This window comes from Mus caroli, chromosome 4, assembly GCF_900094665.2.
Source record: "Mus caroli chromosome 4, CAROLI_EIJ_v1.1, whole genome shotgun sequence".
In the NCBI taxonomy this organism is placed as follows: Eukaryota; Metazoa; Chordata; class Mammalia; order Rodentia; family Muridae; genus Mus; species Mus caroli.
In genome coordinates this window covers 90602032-90619599 of record NC_034573.1, presented here as the reverse complement: position 1 = coordinate 90619599, position 17568 = coordinate 90602032, and the positions used below count along the sequence as shown (strand labels likewise).

Below are 17568 nucleotides of genomic sequence, written 5' to 3'. Positions count from 1 at the left end.
CCGCTCCACTGCCGAGCCCCACCTCAGCCCTTTACACAATAGCACACTCAGCCACATGTCAAGTACTTTGAGTATAATTTTCTCCTAATAAGCCAAACAACAGAGACGACAAGATTTTTACCTACACTGAGAATATGGTAAAGAGGAATAATAATAAAAAAAAAGAATATAATTTCTGCCAAGCCTCTGCCTTAACTGTGGTGAGCCCATGGCTGCTGAACACAGAGGCCTAATTTCCTATAGATCAGCACTCATCCTATTGTAAGTCCCATCCATTAAGCACTACCCAGTATAAGTTCTACAATCAACTTGGCCCTCTGCTTTCTTCTCATAACTCAACAGCACATGGTTAAGCTTTGCACTGAAACAGTAAATCAATACCACAAACCTGGTGCAAAAACCAATCAGAGTCAGCACATATATTTGAAACATCATGACTTAAATTTTAACACCAAATATCTACATTTTTAAGTGTGGTGGACATTGTGGGAATGCCTCTCAGTCCGAGACACTGCACATGTCAGGAACACTGCTGAACAATTGCTACCAAGAAAAACAAAGAATAAAGTACAGCGTAGGAATAAAACGGGAACACGCAATATATACCGTCTAGGATTATAGCACCCAAGAGGTCTGAGTACGTAATCGTCTTGGGAAAGCATCAAATATGAATCTGCATGTTTGGCTCCATGTTCTACAGCATTTTACATGGATGTCTGCTTCCACGATATATTCTTTCTCCAAAATGTTAGATGTTTATTAGTGTTTTAAAAAATATGCTTGTTCTTTTAAAACATTTTTATATTTATTTGGGAGGGGAAGATTTATCTGGGGTGGGAAAGTGAAGTGCCTTAGCACATGGGTAAAAACCAAAGGGTCACTTGCGGGGGTTAGTTTTTTCCTACCTTGTAGGCTCCAGAGATTGAACTCAGGTCAGGTTTGATAGCAAGTGCCTTAACTGAGCCACGTTGTTAACCCCAGTGTTTGTTCTTTGAAAATGCCTTACATCTTCTGTCATTAACAAGACAATGTTAGACTAAATGAAATAATTTAATTTAAAAAATAGTAATTACAAAGAAAGAAGCTGGTAGGGCACACCTGTGATTGGGGGAGGGGAGTTCATTTGTAACTGTTTAACTGAGTGAGTGGCAACAAGCTTGTGTCCTCTTACACACACACACACACACACACACACACACACACACCACACACACTCACTTTCTCTCTCTCTCTCATTCAAATGGCAAATAACTTTAGCAAATACCTGGGGTGCCTCAAGGATTAAAGACGAGTGGATCTCATGAACAGTCTCTGGAGGCTCGCTGTTGTCACCATTGTTGTTAGAATGTAAACTAAAATGTTCTTCCTTCTCATCTTCCTGAAAATAAAAACCACTTTTATGATCAAAAAACTCCTTCAGCTTCAACTTCTCTTTAGACAGTTCTCATCCATTGCAATAGCTGAACAAAGGCTATGCAAATGTTATCAACAAAGCAAACATTTACCAACAATGAAAAGAAAATGAACTGTAGGCCACAACTCATCAATTTGAATTGAAGAAAAGCCCCTCACTCACCAGGAACAGGCCTTGCAGGTACAGCTACACAGTGACCCCTGCACCAAGCACAGTACTTGATCACATTTACGTGCTCATCATCAATGGGCACTCTAAGAAGAGAGCCCCGTACTGATGAGGAACGGGATCAGTTACTGCTAGTCACTCAACAGTTATGTGTACAGAATCTGACTTCAGAGTCCTGGGCCTCAGTTACCAGTCCATGTGATTATACTTTTACAGATCAGCAATGTGGGCAGTGAGATGGAAAGGCCTCAGGGTACACAACCTGGAGACCACAGAGCAAGCCCCAGCTCTGTAGCCAAGGGCTCCAGGGCCTGTGTGTCTACTTAGTGCTGAAGACACAGCACAGTTAGTTTATTAGGATTTTGTACCCAGTCTGTTTGGATGAGTGTGCAAAGGAAAAGATGAGATGCTAACATGGATAAGGTGATGACTCCTCACTGTAGTTCTGAGTACAGTTGTTATATGGCTCAATACTACAGAGGTAATTGTAATCCGCAGCTGTCCTGGGAGCCTCACACGTTAAGGAGAAATGTGAGCCAAGTGACAGCTCACAATGAGGTTAAATCCCTCCCAGGGCCTTGCTCTAGGGTCTCTGCCTCTGCAGCACTCCCTCCTCTGCCAGCAGCACAGGATGCAGACTCTGTCCATAACAGGTGCCATGTTTTCACACCTCCACAGACTTCTTAAAGCTGCTTAAAGGGGAAGCCTGTGAAGCCCTCTCCTACAGGGCACACATGGCTAGGACTTTCCCATATAGCCATGATAACTGAGTAAGTAACTGTCAGAGAAAACATAGACAAATACTTGCTACAACCCAAAAAGGTGAACCTTATAAAAATACTAATGTTCTCCCTCCTGCAAAAACCACACTGTGTACTTCAATTTACCATCTATTGCCTATGGCAATACATCTCATACATGAAAAATTCAAGATCTTGGTTAGCCATGTACTTGACTTAATTTTAAATGATTAAAGTAATTGATAGGTGTTATATTCAGGCATTTTAATGTATATAGAAGAACAAAAGAAATAATGCTGGTAGGGCAGGCCATTAGTATGGGGAAGCATGTGAGAGGCTTAAAATACAGTGACATACAAGTCCTATAGTCAATCTCAAGCACAAAAGTATAAAAGGAAGTACAAGGGTCACATTGCAGTTTCAGAATTCAAAAACACTTTGTGCAGTACACTGCTCATTATCCATATATGTGGTGTGTGTGTATGTGTGAGTGTATGAACATAACTGTCACTACCTACCAAGCTAGTGAGGTGCCAGAGTTGCTGTCATGCAACATACTAATATATTTATACACTAAAAGAATTTTAGAGGCAAGAAAAAACTTTAGGTTTTTAGTCTTGTTCATTCCACTATGAATTTTTATAAACGATTCATAGAATAAAACTGGTCAAGTTTATCAAATCACCAGTAAAATGTTTATGAAATGCAAAGTGCTGCATCAGAGTGGTACGGCGACCCACTGAGGAGGGAGACTTGTGAAGAGCTGGCAGCCTGAGGATGGGGTCTCCACCTCCAGGTCAACCTTCTCCCTCTGGGTTCTTTGTAGCCTACAGACCTTTGAGGTCTGATCTCACTGAGTTATTCAGAGCAAAGCTAGACATAGGCTTTCTGAAGCCCAGTCTGACAACCTACCGTGAACAAATTACTGTTCAGATACATGCAGGCAAACTAAACAGGACACTGTAATAAAGCGAGCTTAGTGTGCTGTGCCTAAGAAAGGGTGTAAGGCTGGAAACTGTCCAGCCAAGCTCATTCTTTTACCCTACTCCTTCTAATGATCAAAGTTTGGAAAAGTTATTCAACTCCCTCTGTCTCCACTGGCCCATTTGTAATGAGTGACAAAAGGATGCTTAACATTGTTTTGAAGATAACACTAATTAATACATGTGAGCAGCTTAAAATATAGTGACATACAATAAACATTTAAAACTAAATGAAAATAATCAAGTATTTGTTTTATACTGAGAATCTCAACAACACAATTTTAAGGAGTGATGGTGAGGAACAGTTACGTGTAATGGTACATCTTAGAGTAAGACGACCTCAAAACAATCTGACCACAGAAAGGTTGTCAGCACTAGGGATCAAAAGACATGCTGATGACAGATGATGACAGGAAAGTATGAAAATTTCATTTCCATATGAACAAAAATATGAATTCCAGCTCCCTGTACCTTCTTAACAGTCTGGATGAGTGGCTCTCAACCTATGGGGTGCAACCCCTTTAGGGAGGACCAACCCTTTCACAGGAGTTACATATCAGATAATCTTGTGTATTAGATATTTAAGTCATAATTCATAATAGTAGCAAATTAGTTATGAAGTAACAACAAAATAATTTTATGGTTAGGGTCACCACAACGTGAGGAACTATAATAAAGAGTAGCAAGATTAAGAAGGTTGGAAACACTGTTCTAAAATTAAAATACAAAATTATTTTAATTTACATTGAAGGGATTTGACAAGAACTCAGGATTCTATTTAGAGACCTGAAGGTAAAGGGGTAGTAGTAAAAGTAGCAGGGACAAGGCTGGCGCCAACAGCAGTGAGCAGTTACGCAGTGTGTCGCATCCGGCGGTGGCATGGCCCTTATTTCTGAAACTTCAGAAACTTGCTTACTGCTCTTTTGGAACAGCAGTTTGGTGCTAGGGACTCTGTTTGGGTGTGGATGCCCAGTACCCACATAGGGTAGCTTTCATTCACCTCAAACTACAGCTCAGGGAATCTGATGCACTCTTCTGGCCTCTGTGGGCACTGCACACAAAGGCAAAAACCTCACACACCTGTGCACTAAAATAACATATCTCAGTTTTAAAAAAGAAAAGAACAGAAGCTTGCACAGGGTCAAACACATAGTACGGATTTCAAGGCTAGGACGGATTTCAAGGCTAGAGTGTCTGTTTCCCCGCTCCATGCTCTTTACAGTACTAGTTTTATTTCCCTTTCACACAATTCAAGCCATGCAGGTCAGGCAACTTTGTCTCCCAAGTTCATGTTGTTAACTACACTTCTATACCAACTGAGTTCCAAACTTACCACCAAAGGCTTACAGATGCCGAGGTGCACCACACCGGGGGGTACAGCCTTCAGCACTTCCACAGCCTCAGCAAGAGTGGCATTGTCCAAGGAGAACTCATTGACGGAGACTAGGCGATCTCCAGGTAAAAGTTCTCCACTTCTTTCCGCTACACCATCTGCCACCAAGGAGCGAATCACAATCACTGAGCGCGTGGGATCCAGGGGGTCCTACAAGTCAAATAAAAGAAAGACAGCTCCCTGAAAACAAATATGCAGGCTTAAGAAAGCTCATCTTTAACAACTCTGATTTGCTTATCTCACACGGCTGTGCCTAACTGGTAAACAAGTAATGTGCGCAGGGGCAAGAGTAAATTTGTCCCAAGTCACGGCCCATCCCAGGGCGTGGTGATGAGGCTCTGGGAGAGCAGCCAATCAGGTGTGGACACGCCACACTAAGGTGTATATAAGCAGCCCCTTTTTGGTGCTTGGGGTCTTCCTCTTCATGTTGAAACTGGTGTAATAAAGTTGCTGCAGAAGGATCCGGTTTCTCATGCGTGTGTTCTTGCTGGCGAGACAATAGCGCGTGTGAAAGGCCAGTATTCTGCTGCTATTCTATAGATGCTTAAATTAATGAAAACATCATTCTATATATCTTATAATATCAGCTTACATCATGGTAAAGACATAAACGTAACAGTTTCAACTGTGGTCTAAATGCTCAATACATATAAATTTATTCTTTAAACTTTCAGTGACTGGCCACAAGAGATCTGAGAACAGTTAGGCAAGATTCTCTGACACTCTCAAGCTTAGTTATACTGTAGGACAAAGACATGGCTATTGGCCCATATGCAGACTCTAAGGGCAGCATAAAATAGAAACAACACTCCATCATTCAAATGCAGCATTCTTCTAGGAAACCACTTAAGGTCAGGAAGGAGAAAGAGAGAGAGAGTATTTTAAAAGTGCATTTATAGGAGCTGAAACGATAATTCATTAAGAGCACTTACCCCCAAATCATAGGAACCAGAGTTTGAATGTTGACACAGTCACCTATAATCCTACCTCCAAGTGGGACAGACATGAGAGGATGCTGGGGTTTGCTGGCTTCCATTCTACTGGAGAAAGGCCAGCCCAAGAGTCAAGGAGAGATCCTGCCTCGAAGGAAAAGGCAGAGTAATAGAGGAGGGCACCTGGCACCCTCTTCTGGCCTCTGCAGTGTATGGAGGTTCATGAATCTTACCTCTGCACCATACACAGTCTCATATAGACACAGACACGGATACTGACAGGCTGGTAGACAGACAGACAGACAGACACACACACACACACACAAGAATAAGTGTTGCATGGTAAAGTGACTGCCTGACACGAGAGCATCAGCAACACACATACAGGTATGCGCTTACAGTGCATTTTTAAAAATAACTGAAAATATGACAGACTTTGGGGCCTAGATCAGAAAGATTCCAATATAAATAAACTGAATTCATGAGCAAGCCAATATGCAGACCTCTCATCAGTGGGAGGACCCTGTGTCCTCTGATGTGAGTACAGAAGATAACAGACATATCAATGCAGAAAAACCTGGAACTCAAGAGTAATTCTCCTGCTTCAGTTTCCTGAGCACTATGATTAGAGGCGAGAGCCACACTACCAAGCCTACTGTCTGAATTTCAGGTGACAGAAAGCGATGCTGAGAGAATTAAGGAACTTGGACACCACTGGCCACTGGCTAGGGATAGAGCCGAGCTTCCACAGGATAGCTGTCAGGAAGAACTCTGAAGGAGGGAAAGGTACCCTGCTGCAAATATCCTAGAGGCCAGTACAGCTCTGCCTGTTTGCTGGGATAGATGGGCATACGATGCAGCACTGTTCTAAGCCTTCCTTCCTCATCAACCAGCCACACACAGCACATCTGCGGCCACTGCTTCTGTGCTGCACAGGCCACTCTACACAGGCCACTGGAGTAGACAGGGTCTGCTGAGCTTGCTTCTATCCAAGTCTTCCTGAGAGAAGAGGGAGAAACAAACTGCAGAATTTACTGTCACACTTTGGAATTAGCAATGCAAGGATGTGCCAAGATGCAGGCTATATCTGTGAGAAGCACTGGTGGCTCGTTTGAAGATTTCTGGCTTTGCTTTCCACACCTCGGTGCATTCTTTTCAAAGCACTGCACAGAATTATATCAAAATATACATATCAACATCAACATAGCCTACAACCGCCTTTGAACAACACTCTCAAATACAATCCTTGCTTTTCCTTCTCAACTGACCTCAACTGTTTCCCAAGTGACCAGGCCCTTGTTAACTGTCTAGCATAATCTGATATTTAACAAGACATTTAATATGTAGCAAGAGAATTAAAAAAATGGATCTTACTAATAAGGTATGTAGTGTTAAGCTACAATTACACTGTTATTTTCAAGTAGAGGGAGCTATTGTACAGGAAGAGAGCCGCAGGGTTTAGCAAACCGGTGTTTTTGCAAAGGCAATCACAGCAGCCATATGGAAGAGCTGTCCACTTTGTCACTGACAACCATGAATCACAACATGCTTTCATTTTGAAATATGAAACCATTACATTTTAAGTTTAACACACTAATAAATAAGCTATACAATTATGTCCTTCATTTAGGATGTCAGTTTTTGATAAAAGGCTTTTTTATTGGGACAGGAAGGAAACTGCATGAAATACATGGAAGGGAGGAAGGAATGGCTTCCCATTAGTGATCACCAAACATTACCAGAAAGGCTAAGAGGAAAATCCACCAAAAGTAAATGATTTTTCTAAGCTTGCTGTGGATACTTGCACAGCAGTATGAGCGCGTTCTAAGCGAAGCTGACAAACAAGTATTAGGAAGAGCATCATTATAAGAGAAATAATGAAAATAGTTCTGCTGTGGAAAGATAATGAATTTCATTTATTACAGAAAAGTCAAGTGAGTCATTGTGTACATGGAGCAGAGTCTCCTTCAGAATGCAAACTAGTGTTAAGGGCACTTGCTTACTAAAACCATTCAGGCTTGGTGTCCTAGTCAAATAATCGGACCACTTTTTCCTGGAGGACAGCACCCAAAGATTGCTTCTTTGTGGCTTATAAAAAGAAAACTGAAGCATTCTGTCTGTCTGTCTGTCTGTCTGTCTGTCACACACACACACACACACACACACACACACGAAGCTTCCTATCACTTCCTAGCCACTGTCCTGAGGATGATGCTCCTGACTGTACATACGATTTCCCCCATTTGTATAGCTTATTTGTGAGCAAGTGATTTCTGCAATCAATCAAGCAGCTGTTCTTGCCTACTAGGGTGGCTGCTTTGTGACTCTTTGTCCTCAGTCGTCATCTTTAGAAATGCGGCTTCTCACTAGAAATGTCCACTTCTTGAAAACAGTCTATAATATCATAAACATGGTCTATCAAACAAGATGGTAAAGATATTTCTCAAGATTGCCACTGAATCTTGAGGCCCTGCAACCAAATCTTCACCATCCTCACCAGATTTTATCACCTTTCACCACAGCGTGTGTGTGTGTGTGTGTGTGTGTGTGTGTGTGTGTGTGTGTGTGTGCAAGTGTGCGCATGTGTTACACATGCACCGCCATCAGAGGACAACCTGCTGGAGTCAGATCTCTCCTACTCAGGTTACCATGTTTAGCAGCAAGTGCTTTTACCCTCGGATCCATCTTGAAAGTCACTATCATAATTTTTCAATTTCTCATGTTTCCCCTTTTGATAAAGACAACTGCAAGATGCTGCCTTAGAGTGAACCTCCAACAGAGGGCACAAAAATGGCCAATCACAGAGCATAAGAAACACTTGCCAGTTGCCTTAGGAAGGAAAGTCCTGTTTATTCAAAAGCTTTGCGTGCCATTACACCTTCCACAGTATGTGTCCCAGGTTTGTTTTAACTCAACCATTTATGAAATGGATGTTTCATGAGAGTGTGAAGTTCTTTAAAAGGACAGAACTCCTCGAATCAACTAAGAGCAGCAAATGTTCAGGGCACACTGCCCAGAGGCCAGCAGAGCAGTGTGTTTCCCACACTCATCACTCATCACTGGCCAGCTAGCTCTGTCTCACAAGCCAGTCAAGACACCTGGCCAAAGAAAGGGCATCAAGGACATTTACGAACTCTTGAGGTGATGCTAAAATTTGATATTTATTGTGAATATTGGATTCTGCAAGTTTTAGGGAGATCCAACCTAACAAGGAGACCCCTTTCTCCCTGGCACACACTTGCCCTCTCACAATGAGGTGCATATTTTACAAGTCAAACTCTTATCCTTCCATGTCTTCTATCAGCTCCTCCTCTGCTAGTCCACTGCCTTGCTTAGCCTCACTGCTTCCTTCCTGGATTCATGTTACAATCTGGCACCATGCTTACAGTCTCGAATCTCAACCCCTTCAGTCCACTTTCTACAGAGGTAAAAGAAATTTTAAGAAAATCAAGATAAAAATGGACCTAAGAACCAGAGGTCAGGAAGAGACATACTGAACCAAGGTCTTCTGCACCCATGAACTCACAGAAGCTGAGGCACCAACACAAGAGGAGGTCAGGTGCCGGGTGTGGTGGCGCACGCCTTTAATACTGGCACATGGGAAGCAGAGGCAGGTGGATTTCTGAGTTCGAGGTCAGCCTGGACTACATAGTGAGTTCCAGGACAGCCAGGGTTACATAGAGAAACCCTGTCTCGAAAAACCCAAAAAAGATGAGGCCTAGCAATATTCTAACAAGGAAAGAGAGAGGGGGCGCTCACAAACTCCCTCCACATCACAGGAACTACTGACTGCTCCTGACTGACTTTGGCAGAGGGGCAGTTTTCTTTAATCACAATCTCAGTACATGGGCAACACAAACTGGAATCCATAGGCCTTTAAAAAGAAAAGAAAACTGAGGCAGTAGGGAGGGAGAAAGAATCTGGGAAGAATGGGGGTAATGTGAACATGATCATAAATATTGTGAGATACCCTCAAAGAATTAAAATAGTTCTTTAAAAATAAAACAAGACCTACAAAGTAAAACAAAAATATGATCACAGCCCCCTCCTCTGCTTAAAACATGTAATGACAGTATTGTCTTTAGGATTAAATTCCAACTCTTAAATTTTATGCAGAGAAATGCCTGTGGGTGTGCAGTTCAGTCCCACCACGTCTTGGCTGCTCCTTTGTGCCACACCTTATCACAACAGTACAGGACAACTGAAACTCATGGGGCTGTGCAAGCTGTTCTTGTCAGGCCACTACCACTCATCTACATCCTTGCCAAGATCTCCTCCAACAAGACACCTTACCAATTCCCTACACACTGAAATAGTTTTCTATTTAGTGAGGTTAATTTTAGCACTTCCCATAATATATTCTCATACTATCCCATACTGTATTTATTTTCAAACTGTATAAATATTTGTATATACTAAGTATATATATTTCCATACTACAGAGTTAGGTGCCCAGTTAAATGTACTCAGAGTATTTTGTATTGCCTTATTATATGACATCTATAATTTTACTATAATCATTATAACTGTCTTAATAAAAACAAAACAGTCCAGGACAGCCAGGGCTACAGAGAAACTCTTGTATCGGAAAAACAAACAAACAAACAAACAAACAAACAAAAAACCCAAACCCAAAACCAAACTGAACCAAAATAAACCAAAACAAGAAGGTAAAAATGAGGTGTGGACTGGCATTCATCAACCTGTTTTGTGACTGAGGATGCCCTGTGATGAACTAACTGCTGCCTTATTCCTGCCACGATGCCTTCCCTACCGTGACACACAGTGCCCCTTAAACTGTACGCCACAGTACTCCCCCCTTTCTTAGTTAATTACCTTGTTAGGTATTTGGTAACAGCAGTGAGAAAAGTACCCAACAAAATATTTGTTTGAAAGTCAATCAAAGCTGCTAAGCAAGCAGGAAAATACAGCCATACACCAATACAGTACAACAGAGTGTCGTAGTATTACAAAGGAATGCCCAAATATGAGGCCAGGGAGAGAGCTCGGCCGGCAAGACCACTTATTGACATTCCTCAAAACCTGGATTTCATTTGCAAAACCAACATGATGGAGGGAGAGAACCACAAGAAGGGAACTGGCTTCTGTAAGTTACCCTATGATCTCAGACACAACATGGTATGTGCACATGCAAGGACATGCAAATGCACACTTGTACACACAAATGCATAATCAATCAGTGGGCAAACTCAGCATTTAAAGAGCAAGTAGTGTTCTTGCACAGTACCCAAGTTCAGTTCCAAGTACTAAAATCCAGCAGCTCACAACTAAATGTAACTCCAGCTCCAAGGACTGGACACACACACACACACACTTCTTAAAGTGAAAATAAAACTTTTTTAAAAAAAGAGAAGGAAAAGTATGTTTGCTTGCTGCATTTCTCACAAAGGCCTACTATAATGCCTGTGACACAGAAGGGACTGACTATCAAAATATTTGCTGGACTACAAATATATACAAAGCAAGCTACTCCCCATCATATATAAATAATCACAACAACCGTTCATATCTCTCCAGTGCTTAGAGCCCAGGAAGTCTCACTTATGTGGACTTGTTTTATCCTCGCACCAGTGTGAAGTGGGTACCATTATTATCTGCATTGCCTGAATGAAAAAAAAATGAAAACAAACAAACAAACAAACAAACAAACAAACCCTGAAAGACTTCATCAAAGCACAAAGTTGGCACATGGCAGAGTCAGAGCTTAAAGCAGTTAAATTCCAGTGTAAGCATTTCAGCTACTAACCTTCTCTGCCTGAAATAAAGTTTTGCTAGGTGAACAAAGGCTGAAAGAACACAGACACTGCAGGAGATACATCATCTCCGTCTCTGTAAAGCTGGATCCTTCACATATCACTCTTGCTTGTTAAGGGTTTATACTTCAAGACCTGGACGATGACACACCAGACACTACAGAAAGTATAGTATGTCTCCAAGCAGCTCAACTCAGGCATTTCTTTGCCAAATTTTAATTTATATTTAGTTTCTCAAGAATCCAATCATTTGGTGAGCCTAAGAACACATTTACAGCAAGAGAAGTGAACACATGACAGTCATTATGTCCCCATGGATAGGATTCCAAGTTTTGAACTGCCTATAAAATATATTATATGAACTTTTCTGTTCATTCCAGAGATCAAAGGACCAGACACCACGTAAACCAAAGCAGAGCACAGCACATCACCTGGGGCAGGGAGGAGGCTCCCCCAAAACATGGCTTTTGCCAGTGACAGACATGAACAAGATGTGCAGAGCACCATGCTTGCTCCAAAATCCAGATGAGGAAGACAACAAAGTGGCCCTGGTAAAACCACCAGAGACTGGAAGGGTTCCTGCACGAGGACGTTCAGGTCAAGAGGGCTGGCAGCTTAATAACATGGCAAAATGTTTTGGAAAGAACCTTTGTCAAGAACAACCGGACTGTGAGTGAGGATGCCCAGAGTTTGTAGTACTGTCCCCAGAAAGGAAATAAAAAACCGAAGTGAAACAACTTATTCATGGCCATAATATAAAATAGCTTCTGAGGGTCATTTGTTTGCTTATTTTCATTTAATCTATTCTGTATCAATACTCAAATACTGACAGGTTAATAGACTCAGAAACTACACACCAAGATGGTCATGAGATAGAACCGAGTTTATTTCAGATAACAATTTGTCCACAAGGTTCTTTACCTTTGATACAATTTTAAGATGTGTTTATTATTATTTTATATGTATGAGTGTTTGCTAAGTGAACAAAGGCTGAAAGAACACAGACACTGCAGGAGATACATCATCTTCTCGCTGTGTGAACCTGGATCCTTCACATAACACACTTGCTTGTTAAGGGTTTATACTTCAAGACCTGAACGTATTTCTGTACCATGTGTGTGGCTGGTGAACACATGGAGGCCAGAAGAGAGCATCAGATGCCCTAGAGCTAGAGTCACAGATGGCGGTGAGCCCTGATGTAGGTGCTGGGACCCGGACTTGAACCCTCTGACAGCAGCCCTATTAATTGTTCGGCAGTCTCTTCAGCCCAGCAGATAATACTTTAAATTGTATTTTATTTTTATTCATTTTAGTATGTGTGTTCATGTGTGTGAATGTCACACCGTGCCATGTGGAGGCCAGAGGACAGCTTGCTGGAGTCTATGCACTCCTTCTACCATGTGGCTCCTCAGGTCTTCAGCTTGAAAACAATCGACTTCACCTGACTGACCTATCTTGGAGGCTCCTCTGATAATTTTCACACTTATTGTGAACTGAGAACATTAAATATGTATTATTAAGATATGTAGTGGGCTACAAATATTCACATGAAGAGGAACATAGGTAGTTCATGTAGCCTTACATGTATGTCATAGTTCTGGGCTGTGTGGCACAGCAGCTTACCACCTCAATCTTTACTACTCTCCAGTTGGAATACAGAATCTTTCACCAACGAAGAAGTGATTGTAAATCCAGGCTGGCAGGACAGTGTTAGTCAGCACTGAGTTAGAAAGCCACTTACAACCCAGCAACCGAGGAAGCCGAGGCTATGGCGTAATTACTGTGGGTGTGGTGCTTCATCCTACACTCGATGTAGGTGTGAGAAGTACATCTGAGAGGCAATTTTACAGGATATATACAAACAGTAACTTCTGCACAAGGAGAATGTGGTATTTCATAAGGGGTTCTTCTAAATAAAAAACAACCAAACCAAACTAAGAGCCAAACAGTAACTTCATGTAAAATGTCAATTTTATTAATTAAACTAAAGAATATTAACTTAGATGCTACCTCATTTGATGGTTAAATAAATTTTCAAAAGAATATCCCAAGGAAGTTGCCAAAATAAGGGGCATAGGAAGAAAATACTAAGTTTAAAAGTTAGACAGCTGACTCTTTCGTTTGGAAGCATACAAATGGAAGCATCTAGGAGAAGATATGGCAAAGGCGAGGTACTTTTTGAGCTGTGCAAGCCTTCAGGACAGGCACATGAATATGTAGCAGTTCTGGCACACAGCTAGTGTAAATTGTGACTTTTCCACTGGGAACACAAGGCGAGGTACTTGGAAAGTAGGAATTTGAGGTTTTATAATGGAGAAAGGAAGCGTATTGAAGAGACAAAGATGACAGCCACCTAACCCTCCAGTATAGGGTGAGTGTGGACTGTAAGTCATAGTTCTGAGCCCCAGGTTGATACAAGCGTTGTTTAAGTGTCTTCATTTCTTCTGAGTCAGTTTCCTCAAATGTGAAATGAGCGGTTGGGAGGATCTGTGAGCCACGGTCTGTCTCCTCCCTCACGCTAAAATCCTATACCTCAATGACAGCATTGAGGATAATTTATACAAGACACACACACACACACACACACACACCAAAACAGGGAGGTTCTGAGTCCAAGGTCAGCTTGATTACATGAAGGGATCTAGACCAGCCTGGGTTTAATATCTTAGCAAGATACTTTATACTGCATTAACAATGAAAAACTTAATGCTATGGCCACAAAATGTGTTATTTACCACATTTACACTTTAACTAATGGTTTTTCTTTAAAACTCATAGATAGTCTACTGATCGGTCATATTTGCCTAACTTCCTAACTACTCTGCCACTCAAGGTAGTCAGCAAATAAAATGTACAAGACATTATACCCTCCTGCACTAAACTAATCTTAAAGTTATTGTTTTATTCTTTGACATTAAATACGAGTGTATCATTTTCCCTTTCCTCTCTGCCCTCTAGCCCCTCCCATATTAACCTTCCCTTGCTTTCTTAAATTCACCAATTTTACATTTTAGTTGTTGATTCATATTTACATTCATTCTCATTCATTCATTCATTCATTCATTCATTCTGTCTGTCTGTCTGTTTGTCTGTTTTCCTTAGTTGCCTGTATTTCTTTCTTTAAGGCTGGTGCTCAAGCAGAGCTCTCACTTCTGTGTTAGAATGTCTTGTATCAGCCTTGTTTGCACCTTGTTTAGGCAGCCACAAACCATTCTTAAAATGCCTCTTTCTTCCTACTGGCCATTTTGAGAGAGTAATTAAAAGGTAGAGACTATAATTAGTGACAGATCTGAAATTGATTGTTGACTGTTCAACCCTAAAGGGGAAATCTCTATCAACCGCAATCCCTCCTAGGCTCAGGGAACACTGTGGGAGACAGAGCAGAAAAGAGATGGGAGGTGCTGTGTAATGCTCTCTCCTGGACGTGACACACTGTTACACTCAGGAACTCACAGCAGCTGTGGTCACCTGCACAGGATCAAGCCATTTAAAATTCCAGTGGGAAAGGGGAAAGCACACTGGGTGCTAGCCGAGCGAGGGGCTATTGGTAATTAATACCTACTGGGGAAAGGACTGACAGTTGCCCATGCTTCAGTGGATAGCTCTAAGCCAATGTGTGTGGACACACTAATTCTACTCAATGAGTTACCAAAGATAAAAAAGAAATACAGGAGGACAAGGTGTCCAGGGAGGAGGAATGGTGAGTGTTAGCATCCAAGATACATTGTGAATGTTTGAAATTGTCAAAGAATAAACTGAACAGTATCTTTTATTAAATGGGCTACCAAGATGGCTAAGCAGGCACTGCTGCTAAGTCTAATGACTTTAATTCAATACCTAGGAGCCACCTGGAAGTAAAAGTTACCCTCTGACCCAAACACACAGACACAGAGACACATACAGACAGACAGACACACACACACACACAACGGTATACATATATGTGCATGCACATATAGAAAAAACACACAAATACATTCAAAGAAAAATAAATAAACACATAAATAAAAATTTAAAAGTGTGAAACCCCACTTCAAAGTACCTTAGTTGTACTAAAAATAACTGGAGTGCTTCTGGTTTCAGAGGAAGACATTTAATTAGGTATGTCAAAAGAGCTTCTTCTGATCTGACCACTTTACTTTTAGGCAAGACGAATACATTCTAGTGGATAGAAGGTGATGAGGAAGTGGTTATAAGGAATAAGGAGCATACATGTTCTGACTCTAACTCATGTTTAACTATTTCATCGTATAGCAAAGTATTACACTAGTAAACCAATTGCCACAATCGTATCTTGTTCAAAGTGTGTGTCCACGAGACACATTCAGTCTACTCAAGACTGACGAAATGGTACAGTTTCTAGTTTCTTGTGTCTTACTGCTTCCTGAATTCAGTTAGGTATTGGGAACAGATTTTTTCTGTGCATGCACATATAGAAAAAACACACAAATACATTCAGTCAGTATTTGAATAAGTCAGAATAAGTCAGTTCCTGAACAACAAAACAAGCACAGTTAAAGATCAGCAGACAAGAAGTAGGCAAGGAAACTTACTAAAACCAAATGTTTAAGTTTACCTACAAGCATAGCTCATGGCTATAAAGTCTAGCACCTCAAACCTGCTGAGCCTGCAGCCATCCCAGCAGCGTTCCCAGCTTAAATGGCTAATTAACCTTTGTCCCACAGGAATGTCCTGCAGTCTCTTGAAGACGATCACTTTCTCTTAGCTCCTTCCCCTTTGCTCAGTTATACTGATTGGATATTAATAGGCCCTTTAGTTGTTTCATCTTTTGAAATGTTTATTTCATGCTGTAATTATTCACACATTCAACACTCAGTCACTCCTTGACCAGAACTTCTACTGGCTGCACTGGAGGTGGGAGTTAGGGGAGAAGGAGGACGGGGGGTGGGGGGAGAGCAAATAAAAGCAAAGCAAGGCAATATGCTCATCTGAAAGCTCTTTCTTCTGCACTTTGTGAGAGGTACAAGACAGTCGCAAATCAATAAACAGACATACATATATACTCAGTAAAAACATCTTTTTTTTTAAAAAAATGGCTAACTTCTCAAACATTAATTTTGGAATTTATTCTACTTTTCTAACCTAATTACTTTCAATTTAAACACAAATACTAGCTGAGTGATATTACCCACGTTGTTTTTTTGAAAACTTGTGTTTCTTGTCTTAAATAGAGTTAGCATCAGCTATTTCAGAGCTGTCAAGCATGGACAGAGATACTGTTACATAGCGCCCAGGGAGCTCACAGTATTCATGTTATGAACACTGCTGCCCTTATGAACCTGAGAAAGACCCGAGGAGATACCAATTTCTACAAACTTACTCCTTCACCTCCAACTGAGCACACTTAATCTGGGCCAACTATGTTAGCATTTGCTAAACCATGAGTCATATCACATGAAAATTTAGAGCTGGTCTGTGTTCTCTGGATAGGCACACAAAAGAGGCTTACAACAGCATAGCACCCTCGGCCCTCAGTCTCTCAGCAAACAAGCTATCTGTGGACTAGGAAGTTGTCTGACAAACACAGTGGCTACAAGGACACTGAAGCCGTTCATTCTACAGTATGTTTTTGTTTGTAAGCCTTGACAGGTCAATGATATACAGCACATAGCTGGTGCCCAATAAAAACTTTTAAACTAAACAGGAAAAAGGCCAAGGAGTTACATTGGACACCTCAAAACCAAACATACATGTTTTATGTTTGGTACAAAAAATATCACATCTCTGAAGAGCTTGGGCCAGGTTGGAGGGATAAATCCTAGTGACCAGGAGCTTTGAGAACAATGTGAAGAAAGCGTGCAGAACACTACTAAGCATGTTTCTCTGGGAAGATAAACTAAACTAGCCACATATACCTCCTCCCTTTCAGTTGATTGATGAGTTGGAAACAAATTGTTTCTGTCTAAATACAGTGCTTCCATCCATCCTCACCATAGACTCAAGAATGCAGCTCCACCACTTCCCAGTTAGTCATGGCTGAACCGCCAGTTCATGTCTTATAACACCTGCATGTTGGACTGTGTCAATCATGAGGCACTCCTGAGGAAGGGCTGTGACTTCCATCTAGAATGCAGCTCCACCACTTCCCAGTCAGTCATGGCTGAACCACCAGTTCATGTCTTATAACACCTGCATGTTGGACT

General features: G+C 41.4%; 1 protein-coding gene across 6 annotated transcripts in view; it reads right to left on the bottom strand.

Moving 5' to 3' along the window:
• The window catches only part of Patj (PATJ crumbs cell polarity complex component), a 314627-nt gene that overhangs the window by 214933 nt on the left and 82126 nt on the right, over positions 1-17568 (bottom strand). For all 6 annotated transcript variants that reach the window (XM_021159452.2, XM_029475856.1, XM_029475854.1 and 3 more), the window contains 2 exons: positions 4639-4848; positions 1265-1378 (listed from right to left, as the gene is read on the bottom strand). In XM_021159452.2, coding sequence (XP_021015111.1) covers positions 1265-1378; positions 4639-4848 — 324 coding nt within the window. The remainder of the gene's footprint in view (positions 1-1264; positions 1379-4638; positions 4849-17568) is intronic.